We start from the raw sequence: 26311 nt of genomic DNA on the forward strand, positions 1-26311 counted from the left end.
CCCAGTTATCGCAATGCGAAACATATAATCCAAGGATGCCAATGATAAAACAAAGGTTTCATATGCACCAAAACATAAAAAGCAGTACTTTTTATAGTAGCAAAGAACTAGAAACAAAATAAAACAGGAAATGTTTAAACAAACTGTGGTACTATACTCTAGGAAGTGGTAAGTATGTAGAATACAGAGAAGTTAGAGTAGAGTTGTACTAATACAAAATGAAGTTGGCAGAACAAGAAAAAAAGAATACATAAGACTACAATGAGGGAAAGAACAACAACGATAACAAAAATGAAAATGATTATTGTAAAGTAATACTGACCAAGGTTGATCCTCAAGAAGATTTTTGAAGTAGCAGGAAAGTTTAGATGTAGAATACTCCATATAGTGGCAAAATCTTTTTATAAAAATTTATTGGTTAATTTTGCTGATCTGTTCCCTTCCCCCCTTTTTATTCTGTGCTACAATATATGGTTCCCTTTGTGAAGTATAGAGGGGGATATATTGGGAAATTATAAAAAATTATTATGTAATAATGTATGTATATATTTAATACATATCTATATCTATCAATAAAAATAAAAAGAAATGTATATTTTAAAGCTTATGAACCTATGTTTCTAACACATCTTGTTATTTCAAAAATCTGAACATCCACAACTTATCAATAGTATTATATATGTGGATATTAATCATCATTAATAGGGGGCAAATGGTTTCATTCATGAATTAGTTGAATAAGACAATTGTGGACTCATAATTATGTATTTATTTTCAAGCTCAGTTTCACTTTGCCTAGATGATTGAAATATTTTAAAATATTTATTTAATAGAGCTATATTTCCAAGATAAAATAGTATTTCTTTGCTTTAGCTTTGTAAAATGTACCTTTAGCTCATGATTAAAGATGTTATAGATACCCAGAAAAAGAACTGATGGAGTCTGCAGATTGAAGCATACTATTTGTCACTTATTTTTTTTGGTTCAAGTTTTCTTTCACATAATGACTAATATGGAAATATTTTACAGGAATTGGACATATATAATCAGATTGCTTACTATTTTAGGAAGGGGGTGGGGAGAAAGGGGTATAGAGAATTTGGAACTCATTTTTTCAAGATTGTTAAAATTGTTTATACATTTCATTGTGGAAAATATAAAATATATATTTAAAAATGTACATTTAAACCATTTGATTCTAAGATTTATTAAAATGTAAAATGATTTGGTAAATTTTAGAGTAGTATAAAATTTCTGATTTGACATTATCATATAAATATATTGTGCTGAATATTTATATATATATTTATAAATATGTAAACATATACATTTACATATATGTATGTGTGTGATATTTCATATGTTTCAGTCAATTCTTTGGGTGTAAGTGCCACTTACTCTTTGTAGTTAAATCTTGTTTTGCACATTCTCCTTCTGAAATTGATACATCATCAATGGCAATATCACCTTCTATGCCAGGGCCCCGAATACCTTCAAAGATGAGCTACAGAAATAAATAAAATTAATTTAATCATGCAAGTATGATTTGTATAATCAATTTATTATCAGAAATTGAGAGTGCAAATTCTTAATTGTCAAATTTAAGGATGTCTTATTTTTATTGGTGTTTAATAAATTATTAATTAGTTACCATGGACATAAATTCACAACAAGTCTTATTGAACTTAAGGGAAATATTAGCTCTCGTATAGGAGTAGTTCTCCAGTTATTCGTAAAGCCAGATCTCCATCCCTAAAAAAAAAAATCTTGATTTCAGGGGCAGCTAGGTGGCACAGTAGATAAAGCACTGGTCCTGAGTTCAAATCTGGCCTCAGACGCTTGACACTTACTAGCTGTGTGACCCCTGGCCAAGTCACTTAACCCTTATTGCCCCACAAAACAAACAAACAAATGAATGAATGAATAAATAAATAGATAGATAGATAGACAGATGAATGAATGAACAAATGAATAAATAAATACATAAATACATAAAATAAGAAATCTTGATTTCAGGGGAAAGAAAACAAGTGAACGATACTTTTTTTTTTTCTGAGAACTAGTCACTTTTTTTGTGGGGCAATGAGGATTAAGTGACTTGACCAGGATCACACAGCTAGTAAGTGTCAAATGTATGAGTTCATATTTGAACTCAGGTCCTCCTGAATCCAGAGTCAGTGCTTTATCCACTGACACCTAGCTGCCCTGAACTAGTGACTTTTAAATACATTCTTGAAAATATTTTCCACAAAAAAGAAAAAAAAAATAAAAAAGCTTACATATTTCCTTCTCTGGAATTTTAAAAGGTGTAATATTTCTAAGATAGTTTTCTAGTTTAGAACATCACTTATATGGAGATTGCTACAATTATAATTTCTATACAAATACAAATTTCTGCACAAAAGTAGAAGAACAGATGTGTTAAGAACTTTGGCACAAGTAAAAAATTGTCTGGCTGACTATACTACATTAATGCAGGAAGAAGTGTTTCCATCTTCATTAACTCAGAAATTCCTTCATCTTATTCTACCCTTCTATTTTTCCATCTTCCTCTCTCCTTTATGACTCCTAATACCGAACTTTGTCTTCCCTGTGGCCTACAATTTCTCTCAGTTAAGCTAAAAACTTCAATTCATATTTTACTGAAAAAAAAAGTTGAGTCCATTTGACAAAAGCTCTCTTCCCTCCTCACTTCACATCACTCAGATGCCTTTCTCAATTACGTCCTCCTTTAGCCTTGTCTCACATGAAGAGGTGGCTCTTCTCTTTGCTAAGTCACTTGTTATTGACTTTTATAAGCATCTGTGATACATTTAAATGATTTTCTTAGCATAATTCCATATTATTTTACTGTATTTGTCAGTAGATTCTCCCCTACTCTCTTTCTAATCTTTGGTTCCTCCTTATTTCCACACTCTTATATATGCCCATCTCTCACTTTGCTAGCTACTCTCTTATATGTCTTTTCCCCTTAACTCCTTTTTTATCACTAAATTCTGAATTCTCTGCAATCTGGCTCTGAAACCATAATTCAACTAAAGCTGTTTTCTCACCAATGATCTTTCTTTAAAATAAAATTTTATTTATTGTTTTTGTCATCTAAATTGCTCCCTACATTTCTCCCCTTTACACTTCCATATAATAAACAGTATTTTTAAGAAAAGGAAAAAAACTCCAGCAAAATCAATCATAGAAAAAGTGTGAAAATTTATGCAATGTTCCACTCTACCTCTGCAAAGGTATGGATTATATTAAACTTTAAAGTAGAACTAGTACCAATAAATATTAAAAAAAAATTCTCAAAAATCAAGAGAGCAAATATTCTTAGTATACTCAATGAGAAAAACATTATCTCAACCCACCAAATCAGGGCAGATTAAAGCAAAAAAGAACTATATGCCAATATAATTAATTCTTTGTGGTCATGCTAAATTTTTGTAATTCTGCAATGTTCATTTTAAATTGTTTTGTTGTTTTTATTCTTTACATTGTTGTCACCGTTGTTTTCTTGGTTCTGTTTAATTCACTCTACATTAGTTTAAGTTTTCCCTTTACTCATCAAATTCATAATTTCTTATAGCACAGTAATATTTTATTAAGTTCATGTACCATAATTTCTTTAGCCTTTCCATAATCAGTAAACATATTTTCCTCACTTTTTTGTTACCACAAAAGTTGTTATTATAAATATTATGAGGTATATGATGACTTTCTTTTATCAGTGACTTCCTTGGTTTATTAGCCTATCAGTAAAATCTCAGGGTCAAAGAATATGAGAATTTTAGTTACTTTAGTTTTATATCATAAATTGTTTTCCAATTGATTGCACTGAGGTACTTTGTAATTCAATCTATACAAATATTTTATGCTTTGGCAGGTTCATTCTCTTCATCTACACTGAGTTGAAGCATAAATTTGTAGTGTACCTAGTCAGAATAGTTGCATGATTGTCTCCAACTTTGTTTAGTAGCATTTTAGTAGAATTCAAGATAGCAGATCTTGAGAGTGATCCAAGGCTGGACCTTTATAGGGCATAATCTGTGATATGACTAGTGGTCAAAGGACTTAAGAGAATAAGACAGTATAGAGTTGACAAGTGAAAAGGAGTATGACTAGTGCAGGGATGATGGCCTGGAAGAGACTAGAAGGGTCAAGGGATTAGAGGTGTGGGTCAAGGTGTAGTTTAGTACCAAAAACAGAAGGTGAGGTGGAATACAAATAAATTGTGATTAGATATGGGAATTTCAGAGTTCATGAAGATGAAGGCATTTGTGATTGGTGGTAAGTTCAAGTGTCTGAACATCTTTGTGTATGGCTGAGATGGGGTGGAGAAGTAGGTCATGAGAACTGAGTAAGTTGAGGAACTGGAAGGTTAAAGTTTTTGAGGGAGCATCAAGATTGTGAAAATGGTTTACAAGATAGGCAGGAGGAATTGAGGAGGAGAGAGAGTTTGTGAGCCAGGTACTTAATTAATTGAAGAAGGAAGGAGTGTCTTGGAGGTATATATTTAACAGCTACCAGGATTGTGTGAATCTCTAAGGAGGAAAGGTTCCTGATGATGGTAGGGGAGAACCTGAAAGTGAAAATAGGGAGCAAGGAGTATTTGACTACCCCACGTTGACCATTCAATTGAAGGGAATGAATGAAAATGCAGTCAGTGTTGGAAAGGATATACATGGAGACTGTGTCATCAGTTGGAAGCTTGGTTTCTGTGAGAACCCCTAAATGGGGGAAATTAGAAAGGAAAAGATATAAGATAAAAACAAGCTTTTTGTTTTTGTAGCAGGCATTCCAGAGGGCACATTATATGGTAATAAGTCAATCTACATATATGTGGGAAATGTAAAACATGAAAAAAAAAATCTAAGACAATTTTAGCTTTTAAATTCCTTCTTGTCCATAGTTTAGTTTCTTTTGTATTTCTTCAGCATCAAGCAAAGTTCCACATGATACAACACTTGTTGTAAAAAGCACTTATTTCTTTTGTCAGTTTTGCTAAGTGTTCCAAAGAAAAAAAATCAGAGAAATATGGTTTCTTTAACATATCTCATAATTTCCAAAACTTCTGGATATGCTGAGAATACCACATTGTTGTCAGACACCTCAAGTCATTAAGCAAACTATTTGCAACAAAATGCATCACCTTTTTTCCACACTTTGGAAGTATGAAGTAGTTGACACATATTTAATTGTATAAGACCTACTAGTTTCATTATTATGCTTAAAATACTGGTCGAATCTTTTGCTTTATTCTCTCACTCTCTTTCAGTAGCTTAAAGTTGCACGTTATTTTGTTCTGTGATGTTTATCTTATCATTTTATGCTTTTGTTGTAAATCTTATGTCAATTTTGATTTATCACTTTATCTCATATTTTGTTTACTTCTTCATTAGCTGAACAAACTTCAACATTTTCTTTCACTAGACTCTTCATTGTTAGGATATCTGCAATATATCTTGCTTCATGTCTTCCATAGCCTAAGCCCCTGTCAAATGACTTTTTAAAAAATGCAGTGACATTTCAAATAATATAATTGGTTCAAGGTCTAGACATTTTCTCCATTCTCTTCTAATTCTTCACTCATTCAGGCCTGCCCCTTTTTCCCAATGCAAAACAGAATAGTATTAAAAGAATAGATAATTGAAATTCAAGCAAAATATGGAAATCATGACCCAGGAGGTGCAGACAAATGACTTGAAAGAAATTGTAAATAAACTAATTCCAGACAACATTAGAAAAGACATAGAAAATGCTTGCCATTCCAATTACCCTCTTCATGATGTATTTGTTCAAAAAGTCAAGATGCTCAAGAAGCCCAAATTTGAATTGGGAAAGCTAATGGAACTGCATAGTGAAGGTGGTGGCTCTGGAAAACCTTCAGGAGATGAAACAGGTACAAAAGTAGAAAGGGCTAATGGCTATGAACCATCAGTTCAAGAATCGGTCTAAACCAACTTTTAAAGGCTGAAAAATAAAGATTTATCATTGTGAAAAAACAAACATAGACATGAGTTTATTTGATTTATACATACCATAATAAACAGAAACACAAGAATCAAAAATAAATACAACTTCTAAGGAAAGTCTAAGTAAGGAAATAAATTACCCCATCATCAGGAACTAGTAAAAGGAAAAAAAAATGGGAGACACTTATGGAATTAAAGCAAAGAAACTAGCACAAAAGGGTCATGAAGAGATTTCTTTGAAACGTACACAATGGGGAAAAGATGAAAATGGAACTTAAATAAGAAAATAAATGATGGAAGGAAAGGCCTGAAACAAATGAACTTCAGTTCATTTCAGTCAATAAGCATTTATTAAGCACTTACTATGCAACAGAGATTGCTCTAAGTGCTGGAGATACACAGCAAAACACAGTTCCTACTCTAGAGGAGTCCACAATATAATGGGAAAGATATTATGCCAAAGATATGTACAAACTATGTAGTGGATAAGTAAGAAATAATCAATAGAGGGAAGGCACTAGAAATAAGAGGTGTTGGGAAAGTCTTACTGTAGAAGAAGGAATTTTAGCTGGTACTTGAAGGAAGTCAGGGAATTCAGGAGATAGAGATGAGGTCGTTGAGCAGTTCAAGCAGGGGAAAAACAGCCAGATAAAAAGCCCAGACTCAAAAGATGGATTATCATATTCAGGAACCTGCTGTTAGGCAGTATCACTGGATAAAAGAATACATAGATGGAGGCCAGGGGTTAAACTTTATACATTAGAGTATAAAAAGACTAAAAAAGTGAAAGTGGAATAAGTTATGAAGGACTTTGAATACCAAACAGGAATTAATATTTGATCCTGGAGGTAATAGAGAGCCATTGGAGAACACAAAATTCTGGTGGCTGGTTAATTAGCAACTTGGCTTAAGGTTATCTTCAGACCAGAGAACAGGAGAGGTGAGAGAAAAACCTGCCCTCCCTCAAACTAAAACACCTGGGACCCTCTGAAGCTTGGGACAGTGTAGCTTAGAAGTAGGGCCCCACTGTAAGTAGCAGTTAAAAGTCAAGTAAAAGATAGCAAAATGAACAAGCAAAGAAAGTTGAAAACTATTGAAAATTTCTTTAGTGATGAGGAAGATCGAGGTGTACCCTCAGAAGAGTATAACAACCTCAGGGTCCCTACATCCAAAGCTTCCAAGAAAAATATGAATTGGTCTCAGGCCATGGAAGTGCTCAAAAGGGACTTCGAAGAGAAAGTAGGACAAATAGAAGGAAGATTTTAGAGAGCTGGAGGAAAGAATGGAAAGAGAAAGGAGAGCATTGCAGGAGAGTCATGAGAAAAAAATCAACAGCTTGAAAATTCAGATGGAAAAGGAGATACAAAAGCTTTCTGAAGAAAATAATTGTCTAAGAATTAGGATTGAACAAGGAAGCTAGTGACTTTATGAGAAACCAAGACACAGTAAAGCAAATCCAAATGAATAAAAAAATAGAGGGCAATATGAAATATCTTCTTGGAAAAACAGCTGACCTGGAAAATAGAACCAGGAGAGATAATTTGAAAATCATTGAACTACCTGAAAACCATGAGCAAAATAAAAGTTTACACAGCATCATCCAAGAGATTGTCAGGGAAAATTGTCCTGATATTCTAGAAGCAGAAGGTAAAGTAGAAATTGAAAGAATCCCCTAATCACTTCCTGAAAGACATCCCAAAAGGAAAACCTCCAGGAATATTATAGCCAAATTCCAGAACTATCAGGTCAAGGAGAAAATATTGCAAGCAGCTAGACAAAGGGAATTCAGATATTGTGGAGCAAAAGTCAGGATAACACAAGATCTAGCAGCTTCTACATTAAAGGACTGGAGGGCATGGAATATGATATTCCAGAGGCAAAGGAATGGTGATTACAGCCAAGAATCATGTACCCAGCAAACCTTAGTATAATCTTTCAGAGGAAAAAAAGAGGACTTTAAGGCATTTGTGATGAAAAGACCTGAACTGAATAGAAAATTTGACTTTCAAATACAAGACACTAAAGAAGCATAAAATGGTAAACAGGAAGAAGAAATCATGAGGGCTATTAAAAGATTAAACTGTTTACATTCCTACATGGGAAGATAATACTTCAAACTCATAAGAACTTTCTCAGTATTAGGGTAGCTGAAAGGAATGCACTTAGATAGAGGACACAGATCTGAACTGAATATGAAGGGATGATATCTGTAAAGCATTTATTTTTTGTTTATCCTTGTTCTTTGTGGGGTAAGTGGGGTAGGGTGTCTTATGGCTGGGGCCATATTTGGGCTCGGGGCCTCCTGGATCTAAGGCTTGTGCTTTGTCCACTGTGCCACCTAGCTAACCCATAATGACATCTTTAAAAGAGGGTTGAGGGGTAGGATGAATGCACTGGGGGAGTGGAAGGGAAGATGTGGACTGAGGAGAGGTAGCTCACACAAAGGAAACAAGAAAAAAGCTCATGGAGGGGAGGGGAAGAGGGGAAAGGGGTGGGAGAGTGAGTGAACCTTACTATCATCAGAATTAGCTCAAAGAGGGAATAACATATATACTCAAGTGGGTATAGTAATATATTGCCCTGAGGGAAAGTAGGAGGGAAGGAGCTGGGGGGGGGGGTGGAGAAGTGGGGAGGGAGGGAAAGGCAGATTGGAGGAGGAAGCAGTAAAAAGCAAAAACACTTTTGAGGAAGGTGGAGATGTTCTGCATAACTGCACATGTATGGCTTATATTGAATTGGTTGATTTCATAGGGAGGGTTGAGGAGGGAGGGAGGAAGAAATATTTAGAACACAGAATTAGTTCAAAGACCTTAATCTCATCAGAGTGGGCTCAAGGAGGGGATAACATACACACCCAATTGGGATGAGTAATCTATTTAACCATAAAGGAAAGTAGATGGGGAAGAGGATAAGGAGGGAACAGCGAAAGAAAGGAGGGCAGAATGGGGGAGGGGCAGTCAGAAGTAAAACACTTTTGAGGAGGAATATGGTAAAAGAAGATAGAAAATAGAGTAAATATCATGGGAAGGGAATAGGATAGAGGGAAATAGTAATTGATGTAGGAGGCAAAAAGGGATTAACAGAAAAACCTAAGATCTGAACTCTAATTTAGATATGAGCTCTAAATGGGATTCAGACCCCAGTTAATGTATAACTTACAAGTCAGGATGCTAGGTTCTCTTACCCACATAAATCAGTACCCATAACCAGAACATAGGGAGGCAGGCTATGAAGACCTTAAATAATAAGAATGATACACAGTGATTAAATGGCAGGCTATAGAAATTTAAACTAGAAATAAATGAAAAATGAAGATGTTTTGAAACTAAGAATGGGAATCAGAGACATGCACAGAAAAGGCCAAATTTGACCCAGATTCACCTTATGATGTGTAAATCCCCAAAACAAACCTCCACGGAAAAAGGTACCCACCTCAGGGGTTGGTTTAAGCCCCTAGGAATTCCAAATTAGGATAGGCTTTCCCCTGTACCTCCCTAAGGTAGGGATTATTATAATGAGACTGATAATCAATTTATGCATACTATAAATATAACTGTATTTTCTTTTCTTATTTGAGAGATAGCTTTCCAATTTTCTGGTTCTCTCCCTGTGGTCATTCACAGTATTGTAATAAAACTTGGGAAACTGAGTCACAGAGTCTTGTAATTCTTTTGAGATGACTCATGATCAATTTGACTGTAATTACATCCCAAATCAGTTATAATGATTATAATGGCAAAATGTATGGTACCTACTCTGCTGGGCTATTGTGAAGAAAATTCTTTGTCAAGTTTATGATGAAAAGGATGCTATTAGAAAACAGAAAGACCTACATAAACTGAAGCAGAGTGAAATATATTGTATACAAAATAACAGCAATAGTGTAAGATGATCTGCTGGAAAGCATGTGGTTATTTTCAGCAAGGTAATAATCCAATATAACTCTGAAGAACTTATGAAAATTGCAGTCCGGGGGCAGCTAGATGATGCAGTGGATAAAGCACTGGCCCTGGATTCAGAAGTACCAGAGTTCAAATCCAGCCTCAGACACTTGACACTTACTAGCTGTGTGACCTTGGGCAAGTCACTTAACCCCCATTGACCCACAAAAACCAAACAAACTAAAAAACAAAAACAAAAATTGCAGTCTATCTACAGAGAAAGAACTGAAGAACTGATGGTATTTGAAAACAGATTGAAACACATTTTTTTTTGACAATTCCTTAATCTGAAGTTTTGTTTTTATCAGTTTTCTCTCACAACCTAGCTAACATGGAGATGTTTTCCATGACTACTCATGTATAACTTATATTGAATTGCTTCAGTTCTTGGGGGTGGGGGGATGGGAAGGGAGGGAGGAAGAGAAATTGGAACACAAAGTTTTAAAAAATTGATGTCAAAATTTGTTTTTACGTGTAATTTGGAAAATAAAATTCTAACAGAAAAAAAATAGAAAAGCCATTGGATTTACAGCTAGATCATTAGTAATTTTGGAGAGAGTAGTTTTCATTGTGGAGAGAAGGTGGAGATATGTACTGTAGACATGAATTTAACCACAGAGTAGAGGAGATATAGGGTAATAAAGGGAATGGAAGGATCACATGGGGGTTTTCAAGAATGCAAGAAACATATTCATGCTTGTTGGCATTAGGAAGAGAGAGCCAGTAGACAGAGAGAGATAGAAGACAAGTGGAAGAGTGGGTATGATAGAGGGTTCAATTTCCCAGAGGAGAGAAGATAGAATGAGATCACTTATATAGGTAGAGGAGTTCATGTGAAATGGGGTGAAGGGGGATGGAGTGGCAGAAAGCATCAGTGATATAAAATGATTAGGAAGGTATAAGCAAGGTCTCTTGGAGAGTGGCTTCAATTTTTCCCCCAGTAAAATCAGGTCACTCTGCTGAGAGTGGAAGGAGAGGAAACAATGAGAAGTTTGAGAAGAGATGAAAAGACTTGGGAGAGTTACTGTGGAGAGTAGGATAGTGATTTGATAAGGGAGATACAGAAGGGGCAGTGAGGGGCTCAGTTGAGGCATAAATTTGTAATGGGCCCAATCAGAAAGGTTACATGATCTTTTCCACCTTCATTCAGCAGCACATATGTAGGCAGATGGTTGAAATGATCCAAGATTGAGGATTGAAAGGGCCATTGTTATAATCGTAAATGTATAACCCATATCTGCTTACCATCTCAGGGAGTGGGGAGGGGAGGGAGGGAAGGAGGGATAAAAATTGGAACCTAAAACTATAAATAAAAATGTTTATTACTTAAAAATATATAGGTAGATAGGTAGATAGAAAGATAACTGAATAAATAAATATTTTTAAGATAAACTGTCATTGTTGTTGTTCAATTGTTTCAGGCATGTCTGACTCTTTGTGACCTAGAGTTCTGAAGCTCATTTTACAGATGGGAAACTGAGACAAACAGGGTTAAATGAGTTGCCCAGGGTCACATAGTGGGTAAGCGTCTGAGGCAAGATTTGAACTCAGGAAAATGAGTCTTCCTGACTCCAGGCCTGGTGCTCTAGCCACTGCACTACTTAGCTACTGCATGTATATTATAGAAAATGTGTATTCATGTCTGTATTTTATGTACAAATGTATTATATGTATATCTGTGTATATGAAAGAGAAAATTATACCATGTTGAAATGAGCTACTATTAGCAACCCAATATCAATACTAATCTTGTATATTCCAAATGGCAGACCATCTAAATCCATAAAGGAAAACAACTCAGATGCCAAAAAATATATATGTGATAAAATAATGTTAGGAATCTTTAATATTCTTCTAAGATTGGGCAAATCTATTAGAAAGATGAACAAAATGGGAAATACAGAATTGCATAAATCACTGAAGAAATAAGAGATAAAAGACATTCTATCTTTGTTATCTTCCAAGCAGGACTATCACAGAAAATAAACACTTCTTAAAATGATATGGAACTTTTGCAAAAATTGACTATGTAATAAGACACAAATATATTGTAAATAAATGGAAGGTGGAGCCAAGATGAGAGAGAAAAGGCAGAAAGTCTCCCACAAACCCATCCAAATACCTTTAAATAATGCCTCAAGACATAGTAGGAGCCATCAATAGTAGGTGTCAAAGATGGCAGTGAAACCAGGAAGCTGCTTTAGCTCTCACAAATTTTCCTCAATAACAACATTAAATTAAGCCTCTCAACAGATTCTGGAGCTGTAAAACCTGGGAAAAATGGAGTGAAGCAATCTTCCAACTTAAGATAACCTAGAAGATCTTCAGGAAAAGTTCTGTTTCATCTGGATAAAAGGGGAACCCAGCTCCACACAGAGGGTGCTCAACACAGATCAGCAGCTGAGCAACCGAGGTTCTTGAGCTCCACAAGTTAGTGGCACAGCAGGCCAGGTGTAAGGCCTCCAGCCCCAGTGCTGCTGATACCTCAGAGCAGAAAGCTGGTGACTCAGCCCCTGGCCCTCGGGAAAAGAAGCTCTGGACAGTGCACACTGTACCCCAGGAGCAGAACCCAACCATAAAAGGAACAAAAGAAGATAAATTAAAAATAATAAATATGATAAAGAAACAAAAAAGAACCCTCTCTATTGACAGATACTATGATGACAGGGAAGATCAAAACATAAACTCAGAGGAAAGCAACAATGATAAAACTTCTACAGGTGAATCCTTAAAGGGGAAGAAGACTTGGTCTCAAGACCAAAAAGCCCTCTTGGAAGAGCTCAAAAAGGATTTCATAGACCAAATAAGAGAGGTAGAAGAAAAATTGGAAAAAGAAATGAAAGTTGTACAAGAGAAAGTCAATAGTTTCTAAAAAAGAAAATAATGGGGGCAGCTAGGTGGCATAGTGGCTAAAGCACTGGTCCTGGATTCAGGAGGACCTGAGTTCAAGTTCAGCTTCAGACACTTTACACTTACTAGCTATGTGACCCTGGGCAAGTAACTTAACCATCATTGCCCCACAAAAAAGCCTTCAAAAATTCCATTGGAAAATTGGAAAAGGAGGTACAAAAGCTGACTGGAGAAAATAATTCCTTAAGAATCAGAATTGGGCAGATAGAAGCTAATAAGTCAATAAGACAACAGGAAGAAGTAAAGCAGAATCAAAATAATATAGAAGTAGAAGAAAATGTAAAATACCTCTTCAGAAAAACAACAGGCCCAGAAAATAGATTCAGTAGGGACAAGATGCATATAATTGGACTACCTGAGGATCATGATAAAAAAAAGAGGCTAGACAACATACTTCATAATATTATAAAGGAGAACTGCCCCCAATGTCTTACAACCAGAGGAAAAATTAGTCATTGAAAGAATCCACAAATCACCTCCTGATAGAGACCCCAAAAGGAAAACTCCAAGGAATATAATAGCTAAATTCCAAAATTATCAAGTAAATGAGAAAATACTGCATGTATCTAGAAAGAAATGACATAAATATCAAGTAACAACTATCAAAATTACACAGGACCTGGCAGCTTCAACACTAAAGGATCATACGGCTTAGAATATGATATTCTGGAAGGCAAAGGAACTGGGATTACAACCAAGAATGTACCACCCAGCAAAATTAATAATAATATTTCAGGGGAAAAGATGGACATTCAATGAAATAGGAGACCTTAAAACTTTACTAATGAAAAGTCCAGAACTGAACAAAAAGTTCAATCTATAAAAGAAAGACTGAAAAGGTTAAAAAAGGGACCATGTTATTCAATAAGGTAAAAATGGTTGCATCCCAACATGGGAAGAAGATACCTGTAACTCTTGAGTACTATATCTTTATTAAGGCAGATAGGAGAAGTACACATAGACGGAAGGTGTGTGTATAAGTGGATTCTGATGTGATGCTATGAAAAAAAAAACCCTAAGGGGAAAGAAAATGGATTATACTAGAAGAAAAGGAAAGGGAAAGCAGAATGGCATAAATAAGAAGTGAAGAGGCACAAAAGATTTATTATAATGGAGGGAAAGGGGGGCAGAGCCAAGATGGCTGAGGAAAGGCTGTGACTCTCCATGCTCCCAACAAAACCATCCACGTACATACAAAAATGGCATAAGACAACATCTGGAGCAGCAAAGCCCACAAAAGAACAGAGCGGGACTATTTTCCAGCAAAAGATGGCCTAAATAGGCAGCAGGAATCATCATCTTCCAAAAAAATGTTCAGGGCAAATTGTCCTAATATTCTAGAAGCAGAAGGTAAAATAGAAATTGAAAGAATCCCCTGAAAACCTCCTGAAAGAGATCCCAAAAGGAAAACTTCCAGGAATATTATAGCCAAGTTCCAGAGAACCCAGGTCAAGGAGAAAATATTGCAAGCAGCTAGATAAAAGGAATTCAAATGCTGTGGAGCTACAGTCAGGATAACATAAGATCTAGCAGTTTCTACATTAAAGGATCGGAGAGCATGGAATATGATATTCCAGAGGGCAAAAGAACTGTGATTACAACCACAAATCACCTACCCAGAAAAACTGAGTATAATCTCTTAGGGGAAAAATGGAACTTCAGTGAAAAAGAGGACTTTCAGGCATTTGTGATGAAAAGACCTAAACTGAATAGAAAATTTGACTTTCTAATACAAGACATAGCATAAAAAGAAGCATAAAAAGGTAAACAGGAAAAAAATCATGAGGGATAGCAAAAAGTTAAACTGTTTACATTCCTACATGGGAAGATAATACTTCTAACTCATAAGAACTTTCTCAGTATTAGGGCAGCTGAAAAGAATTTACTTAGACAAAGGGCAAGGTGTGAATTGAATTTGAAGGGATGATATCTGTAAAGCATTTTTAAAAAATGTATCCTTATTTTTGGTGGGGCAGGCAGGGTGGTGTGGCTTATGTCTGGGGCCATATTTGAGCTTGGGGGATCCTGGGTACAGGGCTGGTGCTTTGTCCACTGTGTCACCTAGCTGCCTCATGATGACATCTTTTTGTTTTGTTTTGTTTTTTGTTTTTGGGGGGTCTTTTGGTGAGGTAATTGGGGTTAAGTGACTTGCCCAGGGTCACACAGCTAGTAAGTGTTAAGTGTTTGAGGCCGGATTTGAACTCAGGTCCTCCTGAATCCAGGGCTGGTGCTCTATCCACTGTGCCACCTAGCTGCCCCATGATGACATCTTTAAAATAAAGTTAAGGGGTAAGACGAATGTACTGGAAGAAAGGGAAAGGAAGACAGGGAAGATGGTAAATTGGCTCAAATAAAAGAAACAAGAAAAAGCTTATGGAGTGGAAGGGAAGATGGGGGAAGGAGCAGGGGAATGAGTGAGTCTTACTCTCATCAAAATTGGCTCAAAGAGGATAACATAAACACTCAAGTGGCTATAGTAATATATTTTACCCTGAGGGAAAGTGGGAGGGGAAGCCTATAAGGGGGGAGAGGCGAAGGAAGGGAGGGCAGATTGGGGGAGGGGACAAAAACACTTTTGAGGAGGGATAGGTTGAAAGAATATAGAAAATAGAGTAAACATCAAGGGAAAGGAATACGATGGAGGGTAATACAGTTAGCAATAGTAATTGTGAAAGAAGCGATGAGCAGGATGCTATCAGAAGAACATTTAAAAAATGCAAACCATCAACAGAGAAAGAAATGATCTGAATCTATGTATCTGAATGTATCTGAATACAGATTGAAGTATAATTTTATATGTTGCTTCCTCTTTCTAAAGTTATTTTGCCTGTTTTCTTTCACAACCTGATTAATGTAAAGATGTTTTATAAGACTACACATGTATGACTTATATTGAATTGCTTGATTTCTTAGGGAGGGATGAAGAGGGAGGGAGGAAGAAAATTTGGAATACAAAGTTTTCTAAAAATTGATATGAAAATATTTGGTTTTTTACATTAATGAGGAAAATTCTAAATAAATAAATTAATTTAATTTTAAAAATACAATAGAGGGAAAGAAGAGAGAGATCAGCATTTTTTTTTACCTTACTCCCATCTGATTTGGCTCAAAGAGGGAATAACATACATACTTAATTGGGTATAGAATTATATCTCACCCTATAGGGAAGTAAAAGGGGAAAGGGGAAAGAAAAAGGTGGGGTGCTGATAGAAAGAAGGGTAAAACTAGAAGTGCAAAGGGAAAAAAAACAAAAAGGAGATGGGGTTGATAGAAGGGAGGGCAAAACTATGAATTGAAAAGGGAAAGGACAAAATGAAGTGGGGCTGATAGAAGGGAGGATAGACAGAGTTAGCCAGAAACACACACACACACACAAACAAACAGGGAAAATTGACCTAATTCAGAGATATAAAGAAGGAAACTACATCTTGCTTAAAGGTAATGAAGTCATATCAATACTAAACGTGTATGCACCAAGTGACACAGCATACAGTGCTTAGAGAACAAGTTAAGTGAGTTAAGGGAAGATAGGAAGATAGCAAAACTATTTTAGTGGGGGATGTCAACCTTCTCCTCTCAGAACTAGATAAATCTAACCACAAAATTAATAAGAAAGAAGTTAAGGAGGTGCATAGAATTTTAGAAAAGTTAAATGTGATACACCTCTGGAGAAAATTAAATTTGGATAGAAAGGAATATACCTTTTCCTCAGTGGCACATGGCATATACACAAAAATTGACTGTGTATTAGGGAATGAAAAACTCACAGTCAGATGGAGAAAGGCCGAAATAGTATATAGTATCAGATCATGATGCAATAAGAATTTTGTGTAATAAAGGGCCACAGAAAGATAGACCAAAAATTAATTGGAAACTAAATAATCTCATCCTAAAGAATGAGTGGGTCAAACAACAAATCACAGAGAAAATCAATAACTTCATCCACGAGAATGACAATAATGAGACAACATACCAAAACTTATGGGATGCAGCCAAAGCAGTTCTCAGGGGAAATTTTATATCTCTAAATGCCTACATGAATAAAATAGAAAAAGAGGACATCAATGAATTGGGCTTGCAACTAAAAATCTAGAAAAAGAACAAGTCAAAAATTCCCAATTAAACACCAAATTGGAAATTCTGAAAATTAAAGGTGAGATTAATAAAACTGAAAGTAAGAAAACTGTAGAATGAATAAATAAAATTAAGAGCTAGTTCTATGAAAAATGCCAATAAAATAAATAAACTTTTGGTTTATTTGATAAAAAAGGAAAGAAAACCAAATTAGCAGCATCAAAAATGAAAAGGGTGAAACCACCAATGAAGAAGAAATTAAAACAATAATTAAAAGTTATTTTCCCAACTATATGGCAATAAATTGACAATCTAAATGAAATGGATAAATATTTACAAAAATATAAACTGCCCAGATTAACAAAAGTGGAAATAAAAACTTAAATAAGACCATTTCAGAAAAATTAATTAAACAGGCCATAAATGAATCCACAGGGTCACATTTAAAGAACGATTCCAATACTACACAAACTATTTTGAAAAATAGGCGAAGGAAACCTACCAAATTCCTTCTGTGAGATAAATATGGTGCTGATACCTAAACTAGGAAGAGCAAAAACAGAGAAAGAAAAGTATAGATCAATCTCCCTAATGATGATGCAAAAATTCTACAAAGAATATTAGGGGGCAGCTAGGTGGTGCAGTGGATAAAGAACTGGCCCTGGAGTCAGGAGGACCTGAGGTTAAATCCAGCCTCAGACACTTAACACTTACTAGTTGTGTGATCCTGGGCAAGTCACTTAACCTTCATTTCCTGCCCCCCCCCCCAAATAAAAGAGAGAATACTAGCAAAGAGATTACAGCAATCTATCACCAGGGCAATACACTGTGACCAGATGGGATTTATATCAGGAATGCAGGGCTGGTTCAATATTAGGAAAACTATCAAAATAATTGACCACATCAGTAACAAAACTAAACAAAATCATATGATAATCTCAATAGATGCAGAGAAAGCCTTTGACAAAATACAGGATGCATTCCTATTAAAAACATGAGAGGGGGCAGCTATGTGGTGCAGTGGATAAAGCACTGGCCCTGGTTTCAGGAGGACCTGAGTTCAAATCCAGCCTCAGACACTTGACACTTACTAGTTGTGTGATGCTGGGCAAGTCACTTAGCTCTCATTGCCACACCAAACACCAAACAACAAAAAACAAAAACAGACTAAAACCACCAGAGAACATAGGAATAAATGGAGCTTTCCTTAAGATGGAAAACCATCAGCAAGCATTAAATGCAATGGGGACAAGTTGGAGACATTCCAAATAAGATCAGGGGTGAAACAAGGATGCCCATTATCACCACAGTTGTTCTAGAAATGTTAGCTTTAGCAATAAGAGAAGAAGAAGAAATTGAAGGAATTAGAATAGGTAAGAAAGAAACAAAACCGTCACTTTTTGCAAATGATATGATGGTATCTTTGAGAATCCTAAAGAAATAACTAGAAAACTATTTGAAACAATTAACAACTTGAGCAAAGTTTCAGGATATAAAATAAATCTGTATAAATCATTAGCATTTCAATATATGACCAATAAAGTCCAGAAACAAGATATAGAAAGAGAAATCCCATTTAAAATAACTGTATTCAGTATAAAACACTTGGGAGTCTACCTGCCAAGACAAACCCAGGAATTATATGAACACAATTGCAAAATACTTTTCACAGAAATAAAACCATATCTAAACAAATGGAAAAATGTCAATTGCTCATGGGTAGCCCATGCTCATATGATACAAATGACAATTTAAATTAAATTAATTTACTTATCCAATGACATACTAATCAAACGATCAAAATTATTTCACAGAGATTGAAAAAATAATAACAGAATTCATCTGGAAGAAAAAAAGATCAAGAATATCAAGGGAATTAAAGAAACAAATGCAAAGGAAGGTTGTAGTTGTACTAGATTTCAAATTACATTATAAAGCAGCAACCATCAAAACTATTTGGTATTGGCTAAGAAATAGAGTGGTGGATCAGTGGAATAGGTTAGGCATACAAAACACAGCATGCCCCATGATAAACACAAAAACTCTAGTCTCTGGGATAAGAACTCACTTTTTGACAAAAACTGCTGGGAAAATTGGAAAATAGTATGGCAGAAACTAGGCATAGACCAACATCTTACATCATACACCAAAGTAAAGTCAAAATGGTTACAAGATCTAGACATAAAGGAAAAGGAAGGAATAGTTTACTCGTCAGAACTGTGGAAAGGGTAAGAATTTATGACCAAAGGTAAGATAGAGAACTTGAAATGCAGCATGGATTACATTAAATTACATTCATTACTACATTAAATTTTTTTTAAAAGTTTTCACACAAGCAAAACCAATGCAAACAAGATTAGAAGGAAAGCAGAAAACTGGGGAAAAATATGAAATATCTCATTGGAAAAACAATTGACTTAGGAAATAGATATGAGATAGATAATTTAAGAATTATTAGACTTCCTGAAAGTCATGATCATATTCTAGAAATAGAGGGTAAAATAGAAATGGAAAGAATCCAGCAATCACCTCCCAAAAGAGATTCCAAAATGAAATCTCCCAGGAATCTTTTCGCCAAATTCCAGAGCTCCTGGGTTAAGGTGAAAATACTGCAAGTAGCCAAAAAGAAACAGTTCAAATATTTTGGAGCCACAGTCAGGGTAACACAAATTTTTGTAATTTCTACATTGAAGGATCAGACAGCTTATAATAGATATCCCTGAGGGCAAAAGAGCTAGGACTACAACCAAGAATCACTTATCCAGCAAAATGAAGTATAATTCTTCTGGGGGAAAATGGAAATTCAATGAAATAGAAGACTTTCAATGAAAAGTCCAGATGAAAAGAACAGAACTAAACAGAAAATTTGACTTTCAAATACAACTCAAAAGAAGTATAAAAAGATTAACTTAGAAGAGAAATCATAAGGGATTGAATAAGGTCAAACTGTTTATATTCCTATATTGGAAAATGGTATTTGTTAACTCTTAAAATCTTTCTCATTATTAGGGAAGTTAGAAAGAAGATAAGTAGAAAGTACAGGTGTTAATTCAACCAAAAAATAAACATTTAAGAAACTAAGGAGGTGAATAAAATCTTAGAATAGTTAGATAGGATGGAAATTTGGAGAAAACTGAATAGGAATAGAAAAGAATATACCTTTTTCTTAGTAGTACATTACACCTACACAAAAATTGACTATGTATTAAAGGATAAAACCCTCAAAATCAAATGTACAAAGGTAGGCGTATCAAATGCATCATTTTTGGATCATAATACAATAAAAATTACATTCCACAAATGACAGTGGTAAAATAGATTAACAATTAATTGGCAACTAAATAATTTAATCCTAAAGAATAAGTGGGTCAAAGAACAAATCACAGAAACAACCAATAGTTGCATTAAAGAGAATGACAGGGGCAGCTAGATGGTGCAGTGGATAGAGCACTGGCCCTGAATTCAGGAGTACCTGAGTTCAAATCCAGCCTCAGACACTTAACACTTACTAGCTGTGTGACCCTGGGCAAGTTACTTAACCCCAATTGCCTTACTAAAAAAAGAGAGAGAGAGAGAGAGAATGACAAATATGAAACAACAGAACAAAATTTATGGGACACAGCCAAAGAAGTACTTAAATCAATAAAATAGAGAAAGAGCAGATTACTGAATTGGACATGCAATTAAAAAAATAGAAAAAGAACAAATTTAAAATCATCAATTGATAATACCAATAATTTATGAATTATTTGAAAAAATAAGTGAAGGAGTCCTACCAAATTCCTTTTATGAGAGAAATATGGTGCTGATACCCAAACCAGGGAGAGCCAAACCAAAGAAGGAAACCTGTTAATGAATCTTGATGTAAACATTTAAAATAAAATACTGGCAAAGAGATTACAGCAATGTATCACTAGAATCATACACTGTGACCAGGTAGGATTTATACCAGGAATGCAGGGCTGTTTCAATATTAGGAAAACTATCAGCATAACTGACCATATCAATAACAAAACCAACAGAAATTATATGAGTATCTCAATAGATGCAGAAAAGGCCTTTGACAAAATACAGCACCCAGTCCTATTAAAAAACACCAGAAAGCATAGAAATAAAAGGATCTTACCTTAAAATGATAAGTACTATTTATCTAAAACCATCAGCAAGCATTATGTGTAATGGGGATAAACTAGAAGCCTTCCCAGTACAATCAGAGGTGAAGCAAGGATGACCATTATCACCTTTATTATTTAATATTATACTAAAAAATGTTAGCTATAGCAATAAGAGAATAAAAAAGAAATTAAAGAAATTAGAATAGGTAATGAGAAAACAAAAATATCACTCTTTGCAGATGATATGTTGTTATTATTAGAAAATCCTAGAGAATCAACCAAAAAGCTACTTGAAATTATTAACAACTTTAGCAGAGTTGCAGGATACAAAATAAATCCACATAAATCATTAGCATTTCTACATATTACTAATAAGGTCATCACAAATCTAAGGGACCATATGGGTTCATGAGTGAATTCTACCAAATACTGAAGGAACAATTACTTCCAATACCACATAAACTATTTGGGGAAATAATTAAAGAAAGTCCTACTCAATTCTTTTATTATACAAGTATGGTGCTGATACTTAAGCAAAGAAGAGCTAAAATACAGAAAGAAAACTATAGACCATTTTTCATAATGAATACTGATGCAAATAATTTAAATCAAATATTAACAAGGAGATTATAGTAATGTATCACAAGGATCATACACTATGACTACATGGGACTTTTTTTTAAACCAGGAATGCAGGGTTGGTTAAATATTAGGAAAACTATGACTATATTAATAACAAAGGAAAAGAAATCATGATTATCTCAATAGATGCATAAAAAGCTTTTGACAAAATATAACACCCATACCTTTAAAACAAAAAAAATTAGAGAGTATAGGAATAAATGGAGCATTCCATAAAATGATAAGCATTATCTATCTAAAACCATTAGCCAGCTTTACATATAATGGGGATAATTTAGAAATCTTCCTAACAAGATCAGGGGTGAATCAAGGATGCCCATTATCACCCCTATTATTCAATATTGTACTAGAAATGTTAGCTATAGCAATAAAAGTAGTAAAAGTAGTAAAATAATTTTGAAGGAATTAGAATAGGCAATGAGGAAATAAAACTATTACTCTTTGCAGATGGTATGATGGTACACTTAAAAATCCTAGAAAATCAACTAAAAAGCTACTTAAAATAATTAACAATTTTAGCAAAGTTGCAGCATGTGAAATAAACTCATATAAATCATCATCATTTCTATGTTACCAACAAAGCCCAGCAGCAAGAGATAGAAAAAGAAATTCCATTTAAAATTACTGAAGAAAATATAAATTACTTGGGAGCCTACCTGCCAAGACAAACCAAGGAACTATATGAACACTTACAAAACCCTTTTCACACAAATTAAATCAGATTCAAACATATGGAAAAACAATTGCTCATGAAAGACCAAGCTAATATAATAAACTAATTTTCTTATTCACTGCCATACCAATCAAACTACCAAAAATTATTTGTTAGAGCTAGAAAAAGTTACAACAAAATTTATCTGGAAAAACAAAAGGTCAAGAATATCAAGGGAATTAATGAAAAAAATTCAAAGGAACGTGGCCTAGCAGTACCAGATCTCAAACCATATCATAAAACAGTTATCATCAATGGTATCTGGGGCTGACTAAGAAATAGAGTGGTGAATCAGTGGAATAGATTAGGTACACAAGTCACAATGGTAAATGACTACAGTAACCTAGCATTTGATAAACCCAAATATCCCAGCCTCTGGGATAAGAACTCACTATATGAAAAAAATACTGCTGAGAAAACAGGAAAATAGTATGGCAGAAGCTAGGAATAGAACAACATCTTAAACTGTATAACAAGGTACATGATTTAGACATAAAGGGTAGGTACATGATTTAGACATAAAGGGTGATATCATAAGCAAATTAGAAGAGCAAGGAACAGTATACCTATCAGATCTATGGAGAAGGGAAGAATTTATGACCAAGCAAGAGATAAAGATCATTATACAATGTAAAATAGATAATTTTGATTAGATTGAAATAAAAAGCTTTTGTACAAATGGAACCGATATGACCAATATTAGAAGGAAAGTAGAAAGCTGTGAAATATTTTTATAGCATTTCTGTGATAAAGGAAACATTTTTCAAATATATAGAGAACTGAATCAATTTTTGAAGAAGACAAGCCATTTTCCAAATATGGTCAAAAGATATAAATAGAGAGTTTTCAGATGAAGTAATCAAAGCAATGTATAGTCATTATGAAGTGATCTAAATCACTTTTGATTAGAGAAATGCAAATTAAAGCAAAATTGAGCTACCACCTCATATCAATCAGATTGACTAATACAACAATAATGGAAAATGGTGAATGTTGGAGAGGATGTGGGAAAAATGGAACACAATGTACTATTGATGGAGCTGTGAACTGATGCAACCATTCTGGAGAGCAATTTGGAACCATGCCCAAAGGGCAACCAAACTGTGCTTACCACTATTAGATCTATATCCCAAAGACATCATAAAAAGGAGAGAAATATCTATATATACAAAAATATTTATAGCAGCTCTTTTTGTGGTGGCAAAAAATTTGAAATTGAGCCTATCAATCAAATAGATGAACAAGCCATGGTATATGAATATAATGGGATACTACTGGGCTATAAGAAGTTATGAGCAGGCAGATTTCAGAAAAACCTGGAAAGACTTGTATGAATTGATTCAAAGTGAAATGAGTACAACCAGGAGAACATTGTACACAGTAACATTGTATGATGATCTACTATGAATAACTTATCTCTTCCTAGACAATAATAAAGGACTCATGATGGAAAATGTTATCCATATCCATAGAAAGACCTGATGGGCTCTGAATGCAGATCAAACACACTATTTTCACTTTTAAATTTTTATCATTTTTTCCCTTTTGATCTGTTTCTTCTTTCACAAATATGCCTAATGTGGAGATATGTTTTAAGATTGCACCTATATAACTGTTATTAAATTTGTTACTATTTTATGAAGAAGGGAGGGTAGGGAGGGTGGGAGAAAAATTGGATTTCAACATTTTGTAAAAATGAATGCTAAAAATTGTCTTTATATATAATGAAAAGAAATACTATTAAAAAGAAAGTACAGGTATAACAAATAGGATGGGATGATTATTTTTTTCAAAATGAAGTTAAGGGATGAGCAAGAAGAATGTACTGGGAAAATGGAAAGGGGGAGATATAATGGGATAAATCATCTGGCACAAAAGAGGCATAAAAGGGATTTTACATTGGAGAAGATGGGAGGAGGGAACAGATTGCATAAACCTCATTTTCATTGGAATTGGATAAAAGAGGGAATAACATTTTTGTGTGTAGAAATCTATCTTACCCGATAGGAAAGTAGGAGAGGAAGGAAATAAGAGAAGGGGGTCGGGCTTATAGAAAGGAGGGTAGATTGGGGGAGGTAAAAGTAAAAGAACAACACTTTTGAGAATGAACAGGGTAAAAAGCAAGAGGGAAAGCTGGATAAACAGGGGAAAATAGGATGGAGAGAAATACATAGCTGGTAATCATTACTGTAGAAAAAAATTACAAGTTTCTCTGATAAAGTTCTCATTTCTCAAATACAAAGGACTGAGTCAAATTCACAGAAATAAAAGCAATTCTTCAGTTAGTAAATGGTCAAAGAATATGAACAGGCAGTTTTCAGAAAGTAATCAAGGCTATCTAAAGTCTAATAAAAAATGCTCTAAATCAGTATTGATTAGAGAAATGCAAATTAAAACAACTATGAGCTACCACTATACACCTATCGGAATGGCTAATATGACAGAAAAAGAAATGATAAATATTGCAGGGGAGGTTGAAAAATTAAAGCAGTGTTGCTGAAGTTGTATACTGATTTAAACATTCTGGAGAGCAATTTGGAATGATGCCCAAAGGACTATAAAACCAAGTCATATCTTTTGACCAAGAAATACCACTACTAGGTCTGTGTCCATAAATAGACAAAACACTAAAAGGAAAAGGACCTACATGTACAAAAATATTTATAGCAGCTTTTAGTAGTGGCAAGGAATTGGATATTGAGGGGTTGCCCATCAATTGGGTAATGGATGAACAAGTTGTATATGATTATGATGGAATACTATTGTGTTATAAGAAATGATGACCATGATAGTGTCAAGAAATATGTGGGGGCAGCTAGATGATACTTACTAGCTGTGTGAACCTGGGCAAGTCACTTAACCCCAATTGCCTCAATTAAAAAAAAAAGAAATATGTGTAAAAGGGCAGAATTGGAGAGGTAGAGCCAAGATGGCAGAGAGAAGTCAGGAAGTTGCCTGAACTCTCCCAAGCATCCCTCAAAAACAACATTAAATCAAGCCTATAAATGGATTCTGAAACTATAGAAGCTACAAAAAGACAGAGAGACACAATTTTCCAACTTGAGATAATTTAGAATAATTCAGGATAGGTTGGTCTAACTTGGGCAAAAGGGGAGTGCAGGGCAGCTCACAGCACTGTGCAGCACAGAAGGGGTCTGGACAAGTCGGCAAGAAGCTCTTGGCCACAGCAGAGCAACTGAGGCCCCTCATCTTGACTCAACAAGCTGGTGGTACAGCAGGTGCACCAGCACCAGCAGAGAGGGCAGGCTGCCAGCTGGAGGGCCACCCACAGGACAGCTGGTACCAGGCCTAGGCATCCCAGCACCTGGAGCAAGCTTAGGGAGCAAACCCAGGTTGGTGAGAAATCCACAAGACATAGAGGCCTCAGAGTAGAAAGCCAGTGACACAGTCCCTATCACCTAGCACAAGAAGCTTGAAACAGTGACCCTTCCACCCCAGGAGGAAACCTCAAGTTTAAAAAAATAAGCTGCAATACGAGTAAGAAACAGAAGAAGGCTCTTACCATTGAGAGTTTCTGTGTGGACAGGGAAGAGCAAATCAGAAACTCAGATGAGGACAATACTCCCAAATCGCCTACATGTGAAGCCTCAAGAGGGAAAATGAATTGGCCTCAAGACCAAAAAGCCTTATTGGAAGAGCTCAAACAGGATTTAAAAAAAAATTGACAGTGAGGTTTCAATCTCATGACATGATCACTCCAAAAAACATCCAAATAATGCAATAGGAAAATTCCTGGAGCAGCAAAATCCACAGAGGAATGTGTTGAAATCATTTTCTGACCAAGGACAGCTTGAAAGGTAAGAAGGAGTGAGCTGCTGTGCTGACACAGGAGTGTAGACCAACCCCACAGTAACCCTGACACAGATTCAGTCCCAGGAAGACCTTAACAGAGAAAGAGACCCCGAGAGCCTCTGAATCAGCTGAAGCGCC

At 35.0% G+C, this 26311-nt stretch overlaps 1 protein-coding gene across 1 annotated transcript in view; it reads right to left on the reverse strand.

Moving 5' to 3' along the window:
* The window catches only part of MDGA2 (MAM domain containing glycosylphosphatidylinositol anchor 2), a 707950-nt gene that overhangs the window by 11821 nt on the left and 669818 nt on the right, over positions 1–26311 (reverse strand). Inside the window, exon 16 of the mRNA XM_043986356.1 lies at positions 1399–1504. Coding sequence (XP_043842291.1) covers positions 1399–1504 — 106 coding nt within the window. The remainder of the gene's footprint in view (positions 1–1398; positions 1505–26311) is intronic.

The sequence above is a fragment of the Dromiciops gliroides genome, chromosome 2 (genome assembly GCF_019393635.1).
Source record: "Dromiciops gliroides isolate mDroGli1 chromosome 2, mDroGli1.pri, whole genome shotgun sequence".
In the NCBI taxonomy this organism is placed as follows: Eukaryota; Metazoa; Chordata; class Mammalia; order Microbiotheria; family Microbiotheriidae; genus Dromiciops; species Dromiciops gliroides.